Source organism: Myotis davidii, unplaced genomic scaffold (assembly GCF_000327345.1).
Source record: "Myotis davidii unplaced genomic scaffold, ASM32734v1 scaffold484, whole genome shotgun sequence".
Taxonomy (NCBI): domain Eukaryota; kingdom Metazoa; phylum Chordata; class Mammalia; order Chiroptera; family Vespertilionidae; genus Myotis; species Myotis davidii.
In genome coordinates, this window is record NW_006295459.1 from 625252 (window position 1) to 645553 (window position 20302).

Sequence of the window (20302 nt, forward strand, 5' to 3'; positions counted from 1 at the left end):
GCGTCCATGTCGCTCCAGCATATTGATGGCCCCAGGATGTTTCAGGGTTGTCCTTGAGCTGAGTTTAGCAACAGTTTAGCCACTTCATAGCAGCTCTGAAAACTGAGGCACAAGATGTGCACAGGCTTCACTTCCTTAGCACCCTCCTGAGTCTATTTTAAGTGTCTCTCTTAGCAATGCTTCTCTCTCTCTCTTTCCCCTCCCTTTACACTGCATCCTTTTTTTAAAAAAAAATTATCTCTCATTTTTCTTTCATTTATGCATCTTTTTGTGTATCCCTGGCCAAAGTCTAGATTTTGAGCTATCTGAGGCCAGGGATTGTATCCTATTTAACTCTTTCTCTCTCCCTCCCCCACCCCCCCCTCTCTCATTAAACCCTAGATATGACCAATAGTATCACCTACATAAATATATATATCAGAAAATGAATGAAGAATTGGATACATTGTATTACATACTAATAATTTAATCAATGATTTTGGCTGCTTGACTAGTAAAATTACAATTATATTTTTTAGGTGTAAAAGCATGGACGTCCCAACCTGATGAAATGGGGAAAACAGAACTCAGACATGTCTTAAATGGAATGTAAAGTAATTAAAAACAAACAAACATTTAGCCAATAATTAAAATTGGAAGATTTCACAAAACATCTAGGTCTAGCTTGTCTTAAAAATCTTGAAAAATTTTGCAACACTGGGCCTATGGTATCCCATGGCAACCATGTGCTTGAATGCTTGAATGGAATAGAATTTGTCCTTTGTGTAGAAGCCATGCTTGCTCCACATCACCACAACTTCCTCTTCTTATAGGAAATGCATACACTACCACCAGGCCTGCAACCCTCATTTTGTTTCCTGTCTGTTCTCACTAGACATATGAGTCTATACATCCCTATGTAAAACATAAAATTTACGAGGAATAGATATGTTATCTCTTTCTTCTGCATTTGCTTCTTTGGCAGATTTTTACACAACAGAAACATTTCATAATATATACTCACAAATGCTTCAGAGACTCTATACATGAGGACTCATGCTTTTAATACCATTTTTCTCTCATCTTTCAGGAATTTCTCCTCCACTCATTTGTTTTTTATCCCCCACACCCCAGCAATATGTCTCCTTTATGATTTAGTTGTCTTGGGTAAATACAGCCTTGTCTCCAAGTAAAAATTTGATGACACCCTCCCGAATCTGTTTGGTTTTGACTCCATAAACAATTGGGTTCATTGTCGGGGGCAGGAGCAGATAAAGGTTGGCCACAATGATGTGTATGTGGTGGGGGATAGTGTGTCCCCCAAAACGGTGAGTGAAGAAGGTGAAAAAAGCTGGGACATAGGTGATCACAATGGCACAGATATGCGATGTGCAGGTGCTGAAGGCCTTGTAACGAGCATCTGCAGATGACAGGCTCACGACAGCTCGCAGGATCATAGAGTAAGACAGGGAAATGCAGCAGATGTCAAACACACCAATAAGGAGAGCAACCATCAGACCATAAATGGCATTGACCTTGAAATTGCCACAGGACACCTTGGCCACAGACATGTGGTCACAGTAGGTATGGGGAATGAAGTTGCCCCGGCAATAGGGCAGGCGCTTGGTGAGGAAGGTGAAGGGGATGACGAGCATCACCCCCCTCAGAAAGGTGGCAAGACCGGCCTTGGCAATGACAGGGTTGGTGAGGATGGTGGAATAACGTAAAGGGTAGCAGATGGCCACATAACGGTCCAGAGCCATGAGCATAAGCACCCCGGACTCCATCCCCGTCAGCATGTGGACAAAAAACATCTGAGCCAGGCAGGCATTAAAGTCAATCTCCTTGAGGTTGAACCAGAATATGCACAGCATATTGGGGACAGTGGTGGTGCACAGAGTGACATCTGTGAAGGAGAGCAGGGCCAGGAAGTAGTACATGGGCCGGTGCAGGGCCTCCTCATGGCTGATGAGGTAGAGGAGCCCACAGTTCCCCAAGACAGCAATGATGTACATGAAGAAGAATGGCAGGGAGATCCAGATGTGTGCAGCTTCCAGCCCAGGAACACCATTCAAGATAAAGAATTTGGGAGTCAGGCTGGAGCTGTTGGCTCCCCACATAATGGCTGACAGGAGATGGGCATTTTACTTCCTTTAAGAGTGGAAGTTTGCTGGACAAAGAAGTGATTCAAAAGTGAGTAGAGGACTTGGAAACTAAATGCAAAACAAATGAACAACAACAGAAAATCCCACTAATAACATTTTGAATGTGAAGTGATCAAGTTGCCCTGGAGTCACATTGTCAAACTGTACATTCCATCTTGTTACCTAGTATGTGACATTTTTTTAGCCATTTTGTGGCTCAGTTTTCTCAGTCTAAAATGGGGTTAATAATTGTACCAAACTTAGAAAATTCTTAGATTACTCAATAAAGCCAGTTATGTAATGTGCTAAAATTGTGTGGAGTATATGATGAATAATCAATAAACATTAGCTGTAATACTACTGCTATTACTACTACTATTATTATTTTCTACCACAGTATAAAGCACCCCATGTGATCAAACTTACCTTTATTAATATATCAAGAAAATTCAAATGAAGCTGCTCACCCCTGCTGTAACTCCAGTGCCATTGTGTACTTTATGGTGGGAAAGGTAGTATGAGATTTTGAAAATTGCAGTTACATGGGGTGATTGAGAAGTGAACTTTAGAAAGCAAATGCTAGTTACTAGGGACTCCAAGAGACTAAAATATATTCTCACATTTTAGACAGCAAACATTTTAAATGTCTCAACCCTGAAAGGAAACCTGAGGACATCTTGTCCAGTTCAATCCCTGAAGGGCTCCTGCTGGTCTAGGTAACTAAGCACGTGGACACCGGAACTTCTGCAGAAAGTGAAAAAAGCTGAGATGTCCCCTCTAATGTCTACCTCCTTCTAAGACAGCCAGAGGGCACTGGAGCCACAAGACTGAAAGGAAAAGACCAGGATATTCAGCTGTCAGAGGAGGAAGAAGTTTGGTCTTTGCAGGACTGGCTGGTAAACTCAAACTGATCATCCAGCATGGAAAACCCCAGGCTCTTTCAAGCTTCAACACCATTTAATTAAACCATTGATCCACACTCAAATCACAACCAAACAATGAGCAGATAAACTTCGGACCAGTCCCCCCGACCCCCCAACCCCCCTCTTCAGTAAATAATCTCTCTTTACCCCTTCCCGGCCAGTTCTTTCTCAAAGAGGCACATGAATTCTGCGATTAGAGCATATTCCAAAGAAGGAAAACAAAACAGATGAGTGCCTGCTCTCTGAGAATATGAGAGCAGAGCTTTATTGCATGCTTGTTTATACAGACATGGACATGCAGACTCCATGAGTTTCTAATACTAACTAGCTGGATGGACTTGAACAAGCTCGGTCGTCCTTTTTATAATTTTGTGACTTTTAAAGGGGAGGTGATAAAAATACATATTATAGAGGTGTTAGAATGATTCAGTGAGAGTTAATCCTCCAAATGGTACCTGGAATCTAGTACGTAATCTATGTATATGATCTATTATAATAATAAATAACAATTGCCATGTTATGTGCTGAAACTTATTTAACAGATCTTTATTGATTGTCTCTCACATGCTAGGTATCCTTCTAGTTTCTAGGAATACACTACTGAGCCAAACAGACAAAACCCTCTACATTTATGGAGCTAACATTTAATCATGTATTCAAACTTACAAAAATGCCATGGGCATATGTTTTTATCCTCATTTTATACATGAGGAAATGTAAATCCAGGGTGAGTCAATACAATGCCTAAGTCCACAAACAGGAAAAGTTGGTAGAGCCATGATTCAAATCCAGATGATTTTGACTTTGAAGTCATGGGTTTTATCAATTTATACCCGTTGTCCTAACTTACTGATTCTAATTTTGGGATAAACTGCATAAACTGAACATAACTAGCTTAAACAAATCATGATGGCATAGGAGAAAGCTTATTTTTAATAATATATTAGGGAGGAGATAAAACAAATGTATAAAGTCACAGAAAGTTAGTCTTTAGTAAGGGAGCTCTCTACATAGAGCATGCCTGTCTGTGAGAGAGAACTTGTCCATGAGAGAGAACCTGTCTGTAAGAGAGCTCCTATCTGTGAGATAGTTGCCATCCTGTTCCTGGACTTATCCACATACACAGAGTTCTATGGAAAGATTTTTATAGGGAAGCCCCTTCCAGAAATCTCTCTGGGATTCAAGTCTAATCTTCTATTACTTGTTCACAAAGAACATTTCCACCAGTAGCTATTCTGGTTAATGTTGATATTCATCAATTCAGGAAAAACCCTCTTTTTTCCCAAGTTGTTAAAGTCTACTATTGACTAGACATTTTTATGTTCAGTAAATTATGAGGTAATTTAAAATTTACTTTACAATGAAGGGAACTCTGCTTTTCTTCTTAGTCCCACAAATGGTCATCTATTCTGGCTGGAGTTAAGGAGAATTACTGAGCTTCCAATCAACCACATCCCAAACACTTGTATTTCTTGTACTACAAGCTTTATTTACATTTGGAGAAAGTACAAGTTTTGGGAAGTCATCTAAACTCACCTCAGTTTCAGCAAAGACCAGACTCATGGGCATGGCTGAGACTCCAGAGCAGCAAAGAGTTCTACAACAACCACGTTCCACTCTGCATAGCATTTCTATACCCTTTGAGGATTTTTCCAGATGTGAGTGTCTACACCTGATTGGATCTCCATAGTAGATGCCCTCAGGAGGCTCTTGTGAGAGTAAAGATCCCTTGGGACTTCTGAGATTATTTCTATATTTATCAGCTTTTTAAGCAGGAGAAAAAATCAAAACAATAAAAGTATTAATGTTAAATGTACTTAGGAAAATGCCCTACTTCACACACAACTCTTCCTGCATAGCACCTCTCCACCTCCTGGCACCACCTTGCACCCTCAAACCCATACACATTTGCCTACAAACTCTTTATTCCCTACTGTTATGTGGGGTATAGGGTGTATTTGGGTGCATAAACATAGCATTAGTTGGAAAAACAAATCTGTGCTGTGACAGTCTAACATAAAATCATCCAAAATATAGATAGGTATGCATAGTTTCTACAGATATTAATCGCTTCAAAGGAATCAAGGGAGAATCTCAGACTAATATCAAACCACTTTTCTATTGACTAAAGCACTTTGATTTCTGATCTCTAATATAAAAATGTTAAATTCAAAATTCTCATCTCTGATTCTCACCCTACAAAAGCCATTCTTGTGCAATCTTGTTAGTTTTTCTATAAAACTGGTTTGGAAATAGTTTTAGGTTTTGTTTTTGTTTTGAAAGATAAGCCATGTCTATGATACTTTTAATTTCAAGGACAAGTAAATTTGCTATTCACTGATGAGACAGAACTCAGGGTGTGAGATGAGATTCCAATTATATATTTTGACTTAATATTGTCACTTAGTAAAGCATAAAACACAACTGTTATGGAAACCTTGGAGAGGGTTGTATAGAATACTCACTGTACTTTGTGTCTTTCCATTTGTATGGTTTTGTTTTGTTGTTTCATTTGCCATATCTTTGTACATCTACACATATGACCAGTCTGAAATGGTTGTCCAAATGGTTCTAGAGATTCTGCAGGAACAAGATAATGTCACTAGCCTTGGTATTTATTACCTTGTAATTTCCTTCCACTTCCTTTGCTTTGGAAATATTAATATCTCATAGTTTGAAAGAAAATATGCTTTAACTAAATTGAAATATTGGCATGAGTTCTTTGTACTTGGCACCTTGATTGGTTCTAGAGCTAATCAAATGGTGAGAGGTGGATGTGGGAGGTTTGGGCATTTCCACCAGGCCCACTGAGCTCTGCCTCTATTTCTAGGGAAGGAGAGGAAATTTGAAATGAAGTGTCTTACACCATTTTCCCAGTTCTTACCTCTCCCATTCTTTCCTTTTCTCTCCCCTTCATTCTCTCTCTTCCTGTGAATAGTGAGTAGAATTTTCTTTCCTCATCATCTACCTTATAATTATTTTTAAATTTCTCAATGATTCTGGCTTGCTTGCTCTAATTCAGTTGTGAGTCTTCATTTTTAAAGTTGTGTGTCCCCCCCACCCCACCACCAATCAAATCCATTTTCAGTTTGCAATGAGGAAGATGACAAAATTAATTGCAGATTGTTACTCAAATAAATTTTATTTTTTACATTTTATTTCTCCATATTTTTAAGTTTATGTTCCAGTTGTACCTTGTTGCTTCTGCTGTTATTGTTGCCCCCGACACCCCTTCCACACAGCATAAGCCTATTAACATATGATATTTAAATTATAATCTTAATGTTCTGATACTAATGCAATCTTCCTATTTTTGTAGCTCATATTCTTCATCTATGAAATAAAGGTCATTACAGTAACCCCATAGTTTGGAAGTAAAAGTTTAATGACATCATATATGAAGCAGTTTAGGAAAAATAATTTCTTAATTTGTTTGCTACTGCCTTTGTGTGGTTTAAGTGAGAATACCTGATGAACAAAATCTACCAAATGGAAAACACAATTCCAAGAGATAGCAAATGTACTGATTATACATTTATAATCTATCCTGTAGGGAGGCATTTTATAATCTAAATAATTTTATTTTACTTTTTAATTGTTAATGAATTTGTTAGGGTGACATCTAATCTAATAATAGACAAACATGGTAATTAACCATACCTCTGCTATGCTTCCCATTGGCTAATCAGCAGGATATGCAAATTAACCCAACAAAGATGGCGGCCGGCAGCCCCACAGCTGAAGCAAGCAGGAGGCTTGCTTGCTCCAGTGATGGAGGAAGCCAAGCTTCCTCCCTGCTGCAGCTGGGCTCTGAGCTCCACTCTAAGCAACCAGTTGCAATTATAGAAGCTAAACAAACCCCAGATATCTGCTTTCAGCAGGCTGTGGCCTCAGAGCTGGAGTGGCAACCAAGTTACAATTACAGAAGGTAAATAAATCCCAGAATAAAAAAAGAAAAAGAAAAAAAAGGAGTGGCTGGGAGCTTCAGTTGCCAGCTTGGTCAGCCTGAAAACAACCATCAGCCCCTCATTCAGACTGGCCAGGCACCCCAGCGGGACCCCCCCACTCTGAAGGGGCTGTGGCCAGCCTGAAAACAACCATCAGCCCCTCACCCAGGATGGCCACACCCTGCCACAAGCCAGGCTGATGGCTGCCAGTACAGTGGTGGTGGTGGGAGCCTCTCCTGCCTCCTCAGCAGCGCTCAGGATGTCCGACTGCAGCTTAGGTCTACTCCCCGCTGGCAAGTGGACATCCCCCGAGGGCTGCTGGACTGCCAGAGGGATGTCTGATTGCCATCTTAGGCCCAATCCCCTAGGGAGCAGGCCTAAGCCAGCAGGTGACCATCCTCCGAGGGGACCCAGACTGAGAGAGGGCACAGGCCGGGCTGAGGGACACCCCCTCCCCCCGAGGACACAAATTTTTGTGCACCGGGCCTCTAGTTGAATAATAAAATTATATAGACTCCAGGTGTACAGTTATATAATACATCATATGCATATTGTATTGTGTGTTGAGAAGCATAAGTCAAGGCTTCTTTTATAACTATTTACCACCTCACCCTCCTTCTACCTTCCCTCAACCTCCTTTCCTTATTGTGATCACCATAGTGCTATCTGTGTTTATGAGGATTTGTTTTTCTTAATCTCTTTACCTTTTCAGCCATCCCCTCGACACCCCTCCCCTCTGACAGCTATCAGTCTATTTTCTGTATCTATGAGTTTGATTCTATTTTATTTATTTGTTTATTTTGTTCATTAGATTTTACATGTAAATGAAATCATATGGTATTTGTATTTCTGTGACTGACTTATTTCACTTAGCATAATACTCTCCAGGTTCATCCCTACTGTCATAAAAGGCAGGATTTCCTTCTTTTTTATGGCTGAGTAGTATTCCATTGTGTAAATGTACCACAGCTTTTTAAAACTCTTTTATTGATTAAGATATTACAAATGAGTCTTTATCCTCCTATTGTCCCCTCATCCCCCGAGTCTTGCCCTCACCCTTACCCCCTGTTGTCTGCGTCCATCGCTTATGCTTATATGCATGCATACAAGTCCTTTGGTTGATCTCTCCCTCTTACTCCCACCCTCTATACCTTCCCTCTAAGGTTTGAGCATTTGATCAATGCTTCTCTGTCTCTAGATCTGTTTTTGTTCATCGGTTTATGTTGTTCATTATAGTCCACAAATGAGTGTGATCATGTGATATTTATCTTTCTCTGACTGACTTATTTCACTTAGCATAATCCTCTCCAGTTCCATCCATGCTGTTGAAAATGGTAGGAGTTCCTTCCTTTTTATTGCAGCATAGTATTCCATTGCATAGATGTGCCAAAGTTTTTTAACCCACTCATATGCTGATGGGCACTTAGGCTGATTCCAAATCTTAGCTATTGTAAATTGTTCTGCTATGAACATAGGGATGCATATATCCTTTCTGATTGGTGTTTCTTATTTCTTGGGATATATTCCTAGAAGTGGGATCATGGTCAAATGGAAGTTCCATTTTTTGGTTTTTGAGGAAACTCCATAGCCAGTGATGGCGAACCTTTTGAGCTCGGCGTGTCAGCATTTTAAAAAACCCTAACTTACCTCTGGTACCGTGTCACATATAGAAATTTTTTGATATTTGCAACCATAGTAAAACAAAGATGTGCAATTTTGATATTTATTTTATATATTTAAATACCATTTAACAAAGAAAAATCAACCAAAAAAAAGAGTTTGCGTGTCACCTCTGACACACGTGTCATAGGGCATGAGTTTTCCTTTTTCTCCACATCTTCGCCAGCACTTGTCGTTTGTTGATTTGTTGATGATAGCCATTCTGACAGGTGTGAGATGGTGCCTCATTGTCGTTTTGATTTGCATCTCTCGGATGATTAGTGACTTTGAGCAGGTTTTCATATGTCTCTTGGCCTTCCTATGTCGTCTTTTGAAAAGTATCTATGTACCACAGCTTTTTTATATACTCATCTAAATATTTTTAAAATATGTATATTTTTATTGATTTCAGACAGGAAGGGTGAGAGAAAAAGATAGAAACATCAATGATGAGAGACAATCATTGATTGGCTACCTCCTGCATGGCCATCTGTGGAGATTGAGCCCACAACCCAAGCATGTTCCCTGACTGGGAATTAAACACTGACCTTTTGGTTCATAGGTCGATGCTCAACCACTGAGCCATGCCAGTTGGGCTAAATATTTTTTTAAACACAGGTTTTGCTTTAAAATATATGAAAATTATAAAAATACATGGTATGATTAATAAATTTTATAATCATTTAACTATGTAATATGATATTAAAATATATTTTCATAACAGCAGATAAGAATATACCCAATCAATATAACTTAATATTTCTACCTACATATGCATTTGTATCCACACCTGATCACATTGTGTTACTCCAATTTCCTGTCAGATATGCTCTTATTTTTTCTCACTTTTCATTCTATCTTACTATTTTTGCATACCACATTTATCATTCCATTGTTTTCTTTGTTATATCCAGAAATGTAAATAAAGTATTCCTTTTCCCATTGTTCCTGAGCACTCAACTGTTGCTCCTTCTGTATTAAAGTTAAGTAAAGCACTGAAATGCAGGCATCCTTGATTGATGAATTACATTAGATTTTCTTCAAGTCTCCTTTCTACTATTTATAGATCCTTCCCACAAACAGCTGCCAAATAGTATCCACAATGTCTTTCGAAATGTCTTTCTGCTTCATATTCACTTCAGGGAATGCCTACCAGATTATGATAAACTCCAGTGTTCTTATTTCCTCCAGCTTAATTTGTATGTTCAGTAGTATATTCATAGGAATACAAATAATTACCTAGGTAACAGTTGCCAGAGATAAAATGAGCAGACAAGGAGTTGTTTCTAAAGTTATACAAATTTCACATAAATATGAAATTAAAAGGACCTCTGGAATCCAGCACAGACATTCTGGGGAAGTGTTTCTTGCTTTCCTGTAACACATAGGAACAGTTTGCTTATGTGCCTTTCCCAATCTCCTGGTGACTCCCTAAGCTATCTGACCTTCTTTATCCCCCACACTGCTTAGACCACAGTGCATGAATCATTAGGAGTTTGCTTGAAGCTGAATATCCTAACTATTCCACTCTGTGTCCATTTCACAGGTTTCTAAAGCCAAACTGTGCAAAAAATATAATTATTTCCTGTCTATTTAATGTTTTTTCTGTCTAATTAGAGGTCTTAGGTTAAAAATTGCATTATTTTAAAACAGAATATTAATGTATTTTCTCCTGATCCTGTGATGGTCTAATTTTGCATATACTCTTCTTCTACTATAACTTTTTTCTTTATCTTTATGCTAAATTCAGAATTCTGCCCTCATAGGTTTATCTCATACTCAATATATCTTTCTCTCTAAAGAACAATTTGATAACTCCTTCACGGATCTGCTTGGTCTTCACCCCATAGACAATTGGATTCAAGGTAGGAGGCAACAACAGGTAGAGATTGGCTATGAATATGTGGACATGGTGGGGTATGGTGCGTCCTCCAAAGCGGTGAGTGAAGAAGTTGAAGAAGGCTGGGACATAGGTGATGACAATAGCACATATGTGTGATGTACACGTGCTGAAGGCTTTGTGTCGAGCATCTGCAGATGACAGACTGACTACAGCACGAATAATCATAGTGTAAGACATGGAGATCCAGAACATATCAAACCCCCCAATCAATATGGCAGCTATGAGACCATAAATAGCATTAATCTTGATGTTACCACAGGATAATTTGGCCACAGACATATGGTCACAGTAGGTGTGGTGGATGAGGTTGCCCCTGCAGAAAGGAAGACGCTTGATCAAGAATGTAAATGGGATCATGACTAACACACTTCGAGAGAAGGTGGCAAGCCCAACCTTGGAAATTGTGGTGTTGGTGAGGATGGTGGAATAGCGTAGAGGGTAGCAAATGGCCACATAGCGATCCAGGGCCATCAGCATGAGAACCCCAGACTCCATGCCTGTCAGCATGTGGATGAAAAACATCTGCACAAGGCAGGCATCAAAGTCAATCTCTTTGAGACTAAACCAAAAGATACCTAACATATTGGGGACAAACGAGGTACACCCACTAACATCTGTAAGTGACAGCAAGGCTAGGAAGTAATACATGGGTCGGTGTAGAGCCTCCTCATGGATGATGAGGTAGATGAGACCACAATTCCCCACGAGAGCAATGATGTACATGAAGCAGAATGGCAGGGAGATCCAGATGTGTGAGGCTTCCAGCCCAGGAATCCCATTGAGGATGAAGTATCTTGGTGTCAGGCTGGTACTGTTGGCTCTATGCATAATGGTCAATTGCAAAGCATGTTACCTTTCCGACTAAGGAAGATGTCCTGTACAAGAAGATGGTAGTGGTTTTATTTTTAGCTGAAAATAAAAGATGAATAAAGTATTTTTGCATACTATCTATAATAATAAAAGCGTAATATGCTAATTATATCAGACATCCTTCTGGACATCCTTCCAGATGATCTTCTGGACAAAGCTGGGGCTGCAAGGGAACCCCAATCCCAGGTGCCAGATGGAAGCTGGTGCCAGCAGTCAGGGGAAGGAAGGCCTACTCTTGGATGGATTTTGTGCATCGGGCCTCTAGTAAATAATAATTTCAGGAGAGAAATTATCTTTTTACACCCAGACTGAGTTCTTTGATTCTACTTAGAGGTCTTGAGTGTGTAACTGAGTCAAAAGAATGTAAACATAGTGCAAACATAGTAACAAAGCCATGGTCTGTCTTACTTTTATACTGTATTATAAACTCTCTGTATGTACCTGCTTAAATTCCCAGTCTAGTCACAAATACTTGCTTTTGCCCTCTTGACCAATTTCCAAATTATGGACCTTGTTTAAATAACACTGGTTCCATTCATTCCTCACATAATTTTTCTTCTTCCAATAAGTCCCTTCAGATGTGTGCACTGGATTATAGCCAAACAAATTTTGTGACCACCTACTGATTGCACACAGATATTATGTGGCTGAGGAAGATCTATCTACAAGTCTTAACCTGGCAAGTCTGGATTTTCCAAGTCAGACAGAAGATTTAGTAGATCAAAAATGAATATACTGCCCAGCCATAGTGGCTTAGTTGGTTGAGCATTGTCCAGTTGGTTGAGCATCATCCTGTGCACTGAAAGGTTGCTGGTTCAGTTCCCCATCAGGGTAATTACCTGGGTTTGGGGTTTGATCTCTAGTCGGGGCATGTACAGAAGTAATCAAACAATGTTCTCTCTCACATAGATGCTTTCCTTTGTCTCCCTTCCTCTTCTAAGCATATCTATGAGTGAAGATTTTTAAAAAAATTTTTTTATACTGAGTACAACTTAAAAATATCACATGGCTATGCTGGGGCAAGGAGGTGGGTGCAGGCTAGAAGGGGTTAATGAGAAAAAAAGGGAAAAACTGTAAGACTTTCAACAATAAAAATAAATTTTTAAAAAACATGGCCATGTGCACTTTGCATTATATCTTTTTTGTTTCTTGCTGGTAAACAGGAAAGATTTTAGTATTTACATTTTACCAATGACATTATTGAGCTCTAATTAATTCTCATAGTTTCTATTAATTTTCCCAAATCACTATGTAGATAAGCATGACCTATATCTCTAAATATTTATAAATTTTGTGTCTTCTTTTGGTGTATTATTTTTAGCCCCCAAATGACTATGAAAATTTATATTGTATAAGATGGAATCTTCATTAATTAATTATTTTGATAACACTTAACTTTCCATATTTCTACTATATTCTGGGACAAGAATTTAGCCTGAAAGCTTTTTTTTAATTTTTTTTTTAATAAAAATAATAAGACTCCAGGAACTTTTTTTTTTTGGAGAAAAATCTTCTTTATCCTATGTTTCTAAAAGTTTTTCCTTGAATATTGTTTGTTCGAGATCATGAACTTGGATCATTCATGATCAATCATCTTACCACAGCATAATATTGTATATTTTATAGCATTTTCAACAATTATTCTATAGAATAAACTTTTCCAACATTTCAATTCTGATTGCTTCTCTTTTCTCTCTTTCTCTATTTTATTTGGGACAGGGTGTGTGTGGGGGGGGTGATTTAGCTTAGGTTTTCTATATAAGGGTTTTTTTTTAAACCATTAGTTTTAAACAGTAGAAAACTTTTAAAATAATGCTACGTAAATAATATCAACATATAAAAGAGACACAAGCAGGAAAATATTAGCACTGAGTTTATAAAGCAATTTATTCAACTGTCATATGCTGTAAACTCTAAATGGAGTAAACCATGGAGATTTTCACCGCAGCTTTGAACATAACAAACAAAATATATAGTACAGTCACAGTATTGTTGATATTGTTACCCTTATTGTGCTTTGTAAAGTAAATGTAAGTGAAACCATGTCTATGCGCTCCTTAAACCTCCAGTAGTCTTACATCTCTCTCAGAGCAAAAGCCACAACATCCTACACTATTAAGACCGTTTTAAATCTCTGAATGAGTCTCCCCCTATTCAAACTCTGACCTTCTCAGTCTATTCATACATACTGGAGGTTTCTCAATCTCAGTAAACATGTGTGCAATTCAGGGCATTTTCACTTGCTATTTCCAATGCATGATTGTGCTATCCCAGATAATACCATGGCACATACCTTCAACAGTTCCCAGTCTCGACTCAGTGTCAACCCCAAAGCAAAGCTTACCTCCCAGTTTAAAATTGTAACCCCAGACCCCTGCCAACCTTGGTATAAAATCTCCCTTTCCATATTTTCCTTCATTGCAATTAGTATTGCCTCTGGTCCCTCCAGGAATTTCTGTTATTTTGTTCACTGCTATATATTTTGCACTTTAAATAGTGACTGCTATAAGAAAGATGTGTAATGAGTAAATGATTTTCAAAACCTTCTTTTGGGTTATTCTTCTCAGTTATATAGAAATACCTTTAGAAATTAGTGTGCATATTGAAAAATAAGAGTGCATCAGAGGAAGGCAAGCATAGCTACAAGGTATCTGAAATCTTAAACTTTAGATTAAAAGAATGAAGTTGGAGATATTCATAATTGGGATGAGTACACACATTAGATGCAAATAACTGCCTCTTCTCTTATTTTGCACATGCTAAGGGAGTACATCTGGTGAATAGGAGAAGTTATAGAAATGTAGATTTGGGTTCAAGGAATGTTGATTCGTGTAGATAGAAATGCCCAGTAATATAAAAAATACCATCAGTTGTATGGTGCAAAGGAAGATAACATGTGTCATGCATGATATAAGAAGTTGGACTACATGGTCACTGGGATTCCTCCAAACTCTTACACTAATTCATTGTCATAGTCTTTTCCAAAGAAAGAGTTTTCTATCTATCAAGAGCAAAGAAGTGTTTCTATTATGGTATGGAAATGCACTTGCCTGTAACGTTATCTCCTTCTCCTTGTCACATCAGCATCATGGAGTCTCCTTCCTCCACTACCTAAACTGCATTTAATATTTCTCCCTTCTTCTTCTCCCTTTTTAAGGCAGTTTGCCATGCTCTTTGTTTTCAGAAGTCTAAAGAGTGACATAATACAAGTTTTCCTTGATCAACTACCCTCTGACTCAAATTCCTCCTATTTAGTTGCACATTTTCTGTGCATCTTATATATTTTTCTTTTGTTACCCAAATTCACCCTGATGCCAGATGTTTTAAAATTTCCACTCATGATGATATTGCTCAGAAAAAGTGCACAGTACCGGTTGGGAACCTTATTTAACAACACTTAGTGGTTTCTCTGGGGATTTTCCAAGCAAAAGGGGAATGAATATTTCTTTGTGGCTCCTAGATAAATGTCCCATAGGTCCCGGATAGGAGAGGAGGTGAATTTAGCTTTGTTGAAACTACATCTGTATTTTAAAATATATTTGAGCAGGGAGAAAGTAACCTTAATAATTATCCTCAAATTTTAACAATGTTTTTAGACTAAATATATGAACTATTTCTGAAATCTATTGAAGTATAAGCCTGGAATTGTACCTAACTTCCCAGAACACTTCAATTTCAGGGTTGTTTTTTTGTTTGTTTGTTTGTGTTTTTTTTTACTTTTGCTGTAACTTTACCTATGTAGCATGTATAGGTCTCAAAGCTTTCTCAAAGTGTTTAATAAATAATTTCAGAATCATCTGTACTAGAAACTTACTAAAATATAGTTTATTTAATACATTTGTATAATATGTTCATTTGAAACATTGCACTGTTAAATGCAATGTTTCCCCTCTACCTCAATAGAAATACAGTTTTCCTTAAAGTTGTAAAAATTTTTTTAGTGGATCTTGATCAAGCCTAAGGAGACATAGAAGACTGGATTGAATATTTTCAATAATGAAGGGATTTGGGGGAAGGAAGCAGAGAACATGACAATTTAATATCCCCTGGGTTTGTCGAAGTGAGTGAAGGATATATTGGAAAGTGAAAACAGTGAGAAGGAATCTGGTAATGGTACATCTTTTTTCTAGAACAGGCAGCAAGAATGGGCAGAAACCCAGCAGATCCAGATTTTTCTTTTGCAGCAAATGGAATCATTCACTAAAGCACATAAGAAAAAACAAAACTAGCTCTATACCACAGAGCTTCTACCCATAGTAAATTGTCGATTATTGAAAGTACAGGAAGTACAGCTTCATTCCTAAGCAGAGAGTCACAATTAGTGAAAAGCCTAGAGGCAAGCCTTCCTCTTGAAGTATGCTTTGTTTCAAGATTACTAGCATTAGGCAATATATTATTTAAATGGCATAAACAATAAACTAGCAGATGGCAGACATACTCTGAGTTTCTTAAGGTAGAAAATCTTTGAAATATGCTTGCTTAAAATATTTTTTGTCTGTTTTTCTAATTAAAAACTATATTAAGCAAGTATACATGTTTATAAATATTATGATGTAAGAACTTATAGGTGTGAAAGGTGAAATGAAATCTGTTTATCTATATATAGTTCTTAATATCAGCTAGGGGGGTACAAAAGCATGCCATGATGTCTCTTAAGGACTATTTCTCCATATTTATGAGTGGACTTAGAAGGGAAGAAATGAAATGGATAAGAGATCCAATTGATAGGAGGAATTAGAAAGTTGTTATCTGGTCAGCCTGGCTCAGTGGTTGAGAATAGACCAGGAGGTCACGGTTCCATTCCTGGTTGGGGCACACGCCCGGGTTGTGGGTTCATCCTTAATGTGGGGTGTGCAGGAGGCAGCTGATCAATGATTCTCTCTCATCATTGAGGTTTCTGTCTCTCTCACCCTCTCATCATTGAGGTTTCTGTCTCTCTCACCCTCTGAAGTCAATAAAAAAATACTTTTAAAAAATGAAAGTTGTTTTTCCTATCGTATAACTGAAAATGCATAATAATATGAATATTGAGTGTGAATGTATATTACTTTACAACAAAGTCAAGACTATGTTTCTCTCTGTATTGGTCAAATGTCACCATCCTTACTATTTTTTGTAGGAAAATATTTTCAACATCAATATCTTTCAGAAATATCTGATAATATATTCCACCCATAAAACAATGAAAGAATTTCTACAAAAAAAGAAGCAAGTAGACAATTAGAAACTAACTTTCATAACAGAAAAGAATGAATTATGGCAAGATATTTAAGGAAAGAAAAATAAAGTTGCAAAAATATCACAGAAAAGAAAGAAAAAGACAAGGCAATTAAAAAAAATTAAAAAGGAGAGATGTAGAAATTCTTTCCAGGACACAAAAGTTTAACTTTTAGGATTTACATTAAAAGATAAAACTACTAAGGCAAAGGAAGAATTTATCCAAAAATAAATTCTTAATAACAGGATTTCTCAGTATCAGAAGTTTGTTATGTAAAAATGTTTTTATTATTAAATTTTTTATTTTGAAATTAATGAGTGTAATAGTTGAGAATTCAGAATAACAAATTACTAAACACCTGTAAAATAGCACACATATATGCATTTTGCTTTATTTTAATTATCATGAATTCATTGCCAAATTATGAAAGTTAAAGTGCAATAATGTTTAAAGACCATAAGTGATGATGTGTCTTGTTTATCATAAGATAAAAGCTTTTGTCTTTGCTTTATCATATTAGGGTGCTTATTTGTCAATGTTTAAAATCATGTTTGGTATAATAGGTATAAAATAAACTCTGTGAAAGAGGAAAAAGATTGGATGAGAGGTTTCAACTTCTAATTCTAATGGCGCCATATCTGTACCACGTGAATTACTTTCTGGACTTCCTTCAACTAGAGACCAGCTATGGTTGGGGGTTTTATTTTCCCCTAAATACATATTTGAAGTTTTATAACATGCTTTTCCCCAGGGCTGTGTGGTCCCTGGAGGTTTTTAAAACCCTGTTTCATATTGAGATTTGGGAGTGTCCACGATATGAGATTATTATGAGATTATGTGTGTTTCCTTTGGGAAGTCAGCTAGACTAAGCACTTCTGGCTTATGGTTTATAAGGTGAAAACAGGGTGCCACCATTTTATGCATTCCTGGGACCTCTCTTGGCATGAGCACCTTTCACATTTCTTCTTGTCTGGAGCTATATTGTGGGTAAGGTAAAGCCTTTCAGACATGTTGGTCCTAGGCTTACTGTGTGACTAAGCCTAGTCTTGTTCCATTCTGCCTGTGTGTAGTCACAGGGATGAAGGGCATTGTGGTATAGAGGATGTTTGGTGATTTCCTAGTCTGGGAAAAAAGAGGAGGAACATGTTCACTCCACATTCAAAGCCCAGACAATGTCAGCATGGGATGTGTGTTCCCGTGTGGACAAGGGAAAAGCGAAATGCTCTCAACATCTCCTTAGAGTATAGGTAATTCTTCTCTTTATATTCATTCATTTTTACAAATATGTTTATAATGACGTGACAGAGAATTAGACAATAATAACCTTACCATGTCTCAGATCAGGAAAAGGTAAATAGGTACTTCCTTTTCCTCCAAGTCACTAGTCCACCGTTCCCCACCCCAATCACACTTCAATTTACTTTTTAAAAAAATCCAGGTTCTGTCCTCATTTGTGAAGTAAAATAGGTGGCAAACTTGGCCTATGTAGTAAAGGGGTATGATAATTATACAAATAGTTCTAGCTCAAGTTCCTAGGTCATGACCATTATGAAAAATGGGGGAAGCTCTGAGAGTAACAAAGAGGAGCTTTCGAGTATACAAACTGGTTTGGTTTAAGAGAGAAAGGGATGCATTTCACCAGTTTTCAGTGTAGAGAGCACAGAATTCGGTATTTTTTGGCAAGCTGCTAAACATACTGAATCTTGGTTAGATAAACTGGCTATAATAATATTGAACTGGTTGATTCCTTATAGGAATGTAATTAAATTGACACATAAATTTAAATAATGAATAGGTGAATGTATTTAAATAGGTAAATACAGACAACCAAATAGTACTGCTGATATTTTTTTTTGGTATAAGAATATGGGTAAATGTTTGAGTTGGTTTGCCAGTTGGTTATTTATGCACAAGATAAACCTATAAGACCTAGAGTAGAGGCATAGAAAGTCCTATGCTAAGTGCGAAAGGGTCCATTGCCTGGCACATGATGAAGGATTAATGGAATTTTAGAAAATTTAACAAATTATTCTTGTCGCTTTCTGTCTGATTTATTTCCATTAGCATGATATTCTCAAGGACCACTCATGTTGTTGCAAATGGCAGTATTTCATTCTTTACTTATGATTGAGGACTATTCCATTGTAGATATGTTACACATCTTCTTTATCTAACCATCCATCAAAGGACACAAAACAGAAAGCAAGAACTGAATAAACAGACAAACTCACAGACACAGGTAATAGTATGGTTACCAGAGGGAAAGGAGAGGGCAGGGTGAAGAGGGTAGAGGGAGTCAAATATATAGTGCCAGAAGGAGACTAGACTTTGGGTGGTGAATACACAATGCAATATACAGATGATGTGTTTTAAAATTGTACACTTGAAACTTATATAATCTTATTAACCAATATTGAGAAGGCTAACACCCATTTTGTAAAATTACTGTTTGGAACTCTCTGCTATTTGTTAGATGGCCTCTTATTCTAAAAAGATAACTTTGCTTTCTAGCCTGCTCTAGCCTGCTTGAATAATGAGAAAGATAAACTTAGATGTCTGACCTTGTAGGCCAGAGACTAGATATGTCCATATCCTCAATGCCATGCCAGCTGTATTTTTTAATTGGATAGAACTATGTAGTTTTCAAGGCCACCAGTGAGATAACCACTAAGCACAGATAGGGCTGGATCTTTAATAAAAAGGGAAGTTCCGCTTGTAGCTCTGCTTAGATTTTAAATTCATTTTCTCTAAGCCCACCACAGTGAATAAAGTGTGACTCCAAACTCTCTGAGCATTGCTTGATTTATTCTGGTGCTCTGTAACAATATCACCCCAATAAACGTAATAAAAATTAACAAATAGAATTGTTTAACTATAGTTAGAGTCTGTACACTTGAAATATTCAGGTTTAGAGATAACACTGTGCCACCCTACCCCCACCCCCCAAAAAAAAATTTTAATTGGACATTTCAGGAAAAACATTTCAGAACAACAAAATGATGAAACAGTCTCAGAAAATCTAGAACTCTTTCTAAATACAGCTTTTTCCTGACATCCCTCTTCAGGACATCAGGGAGAGGATTATCCAAATGATTAATAGTATTTTATTCTATGTCTCAGCCCCTACCTTCATCTAAAAATATGCGATCATAGGCCATCTCTAGAGAAGCAAGCATGGAAGTGAGAAGGAATGGAAAAGCAGACCTTGTTGGTCTTCCTAGGTGATTCATCCTAATTATTTTGGGCACTGGGTTCAAGTTATAATCTAAACAGGCCTGTTTTCTGTTTTAAAAAGCCAGAGGCAACAATGGGAGCTGTACGTACTTTGTGCCAAATGGCCGACCAGAGTGGGATGAGGAAATAGCAGAAACAGCAGTGAGAGCATCAATCATCAAATCCTGGAAACTAAGGCATGTATGTGGATCAGGTAATGGAAACTACTGTCATCAACAAGGAAAGAGAAACTGTGATTGCTAAGAGGTGGTATCGTGTGGCGTATCTTGATGTGGTATGCTTTTGGTAGTATAATGCTGCTTTGTTTCTTTCATTGAAAAAGGCTCCCTGTAAGACTGAAAGAAAACCTTGAGATGGACTTCTCTTCCTGTGCTTTAATCATTATTGTACTTCTACTAATTTCCTATATTCTGTCTCCTTTTTGC

General features: G+C 37.6%; 2 protein-coding genes across 2 annotated transcripts; both read right to left on the minus strand.

The window, feature by feature from the left end:
- Positions 1-1119: 1119 nt before the first annotated feature.
- LOC102771851 (olfactory receptor 52N2) lies at positions 1120-2115 on the minus strand. The gene has a single exon (XM_006770064.1). It carries the CDS (start codon positions 2097-2099, stop codon positions 1134-1136), a length of 966 nt encoding a protein of 321 aa, XP_006770127.1. The 5' UTR covers positions 2100-2115; the 3' UTR covers positions 1120-1133.
- An 8305-nt stretch (positions 2116-10420) lies between these two features.
- Positions 10421-11383, minus strand: LOC102772130 (olfactory receptor 52N2). Its single transcript, XM_006770065.1, has one exon. The coding sequence runs from the start codon at positions 11381-11383 to the stop codon at positions 10421-10423; it is 963 nt and encodes a 320-aa protein (XP_006770128.1).
- Positions 11384-20302: the final 8919 nt, after the last annotated feature.

What these genes read in the sequence shown, in the direction of transcription:
- LOC102771851 (XM_006770064.1), bottom strand. Translation starts at nt 2,099, where the DNA reads ATGTGGGGAGCCAACAGCTCCAGCCTGACTCCCAAATTCTTTATCTTG.
- LOC102772130 (XM_006770065.1), bottom strand. Translation starts at nt 11,383, where the DNA reads ATGCATAGAGCCAACAGTACCAGCCTGACACCAAGATACTTCATCCTC.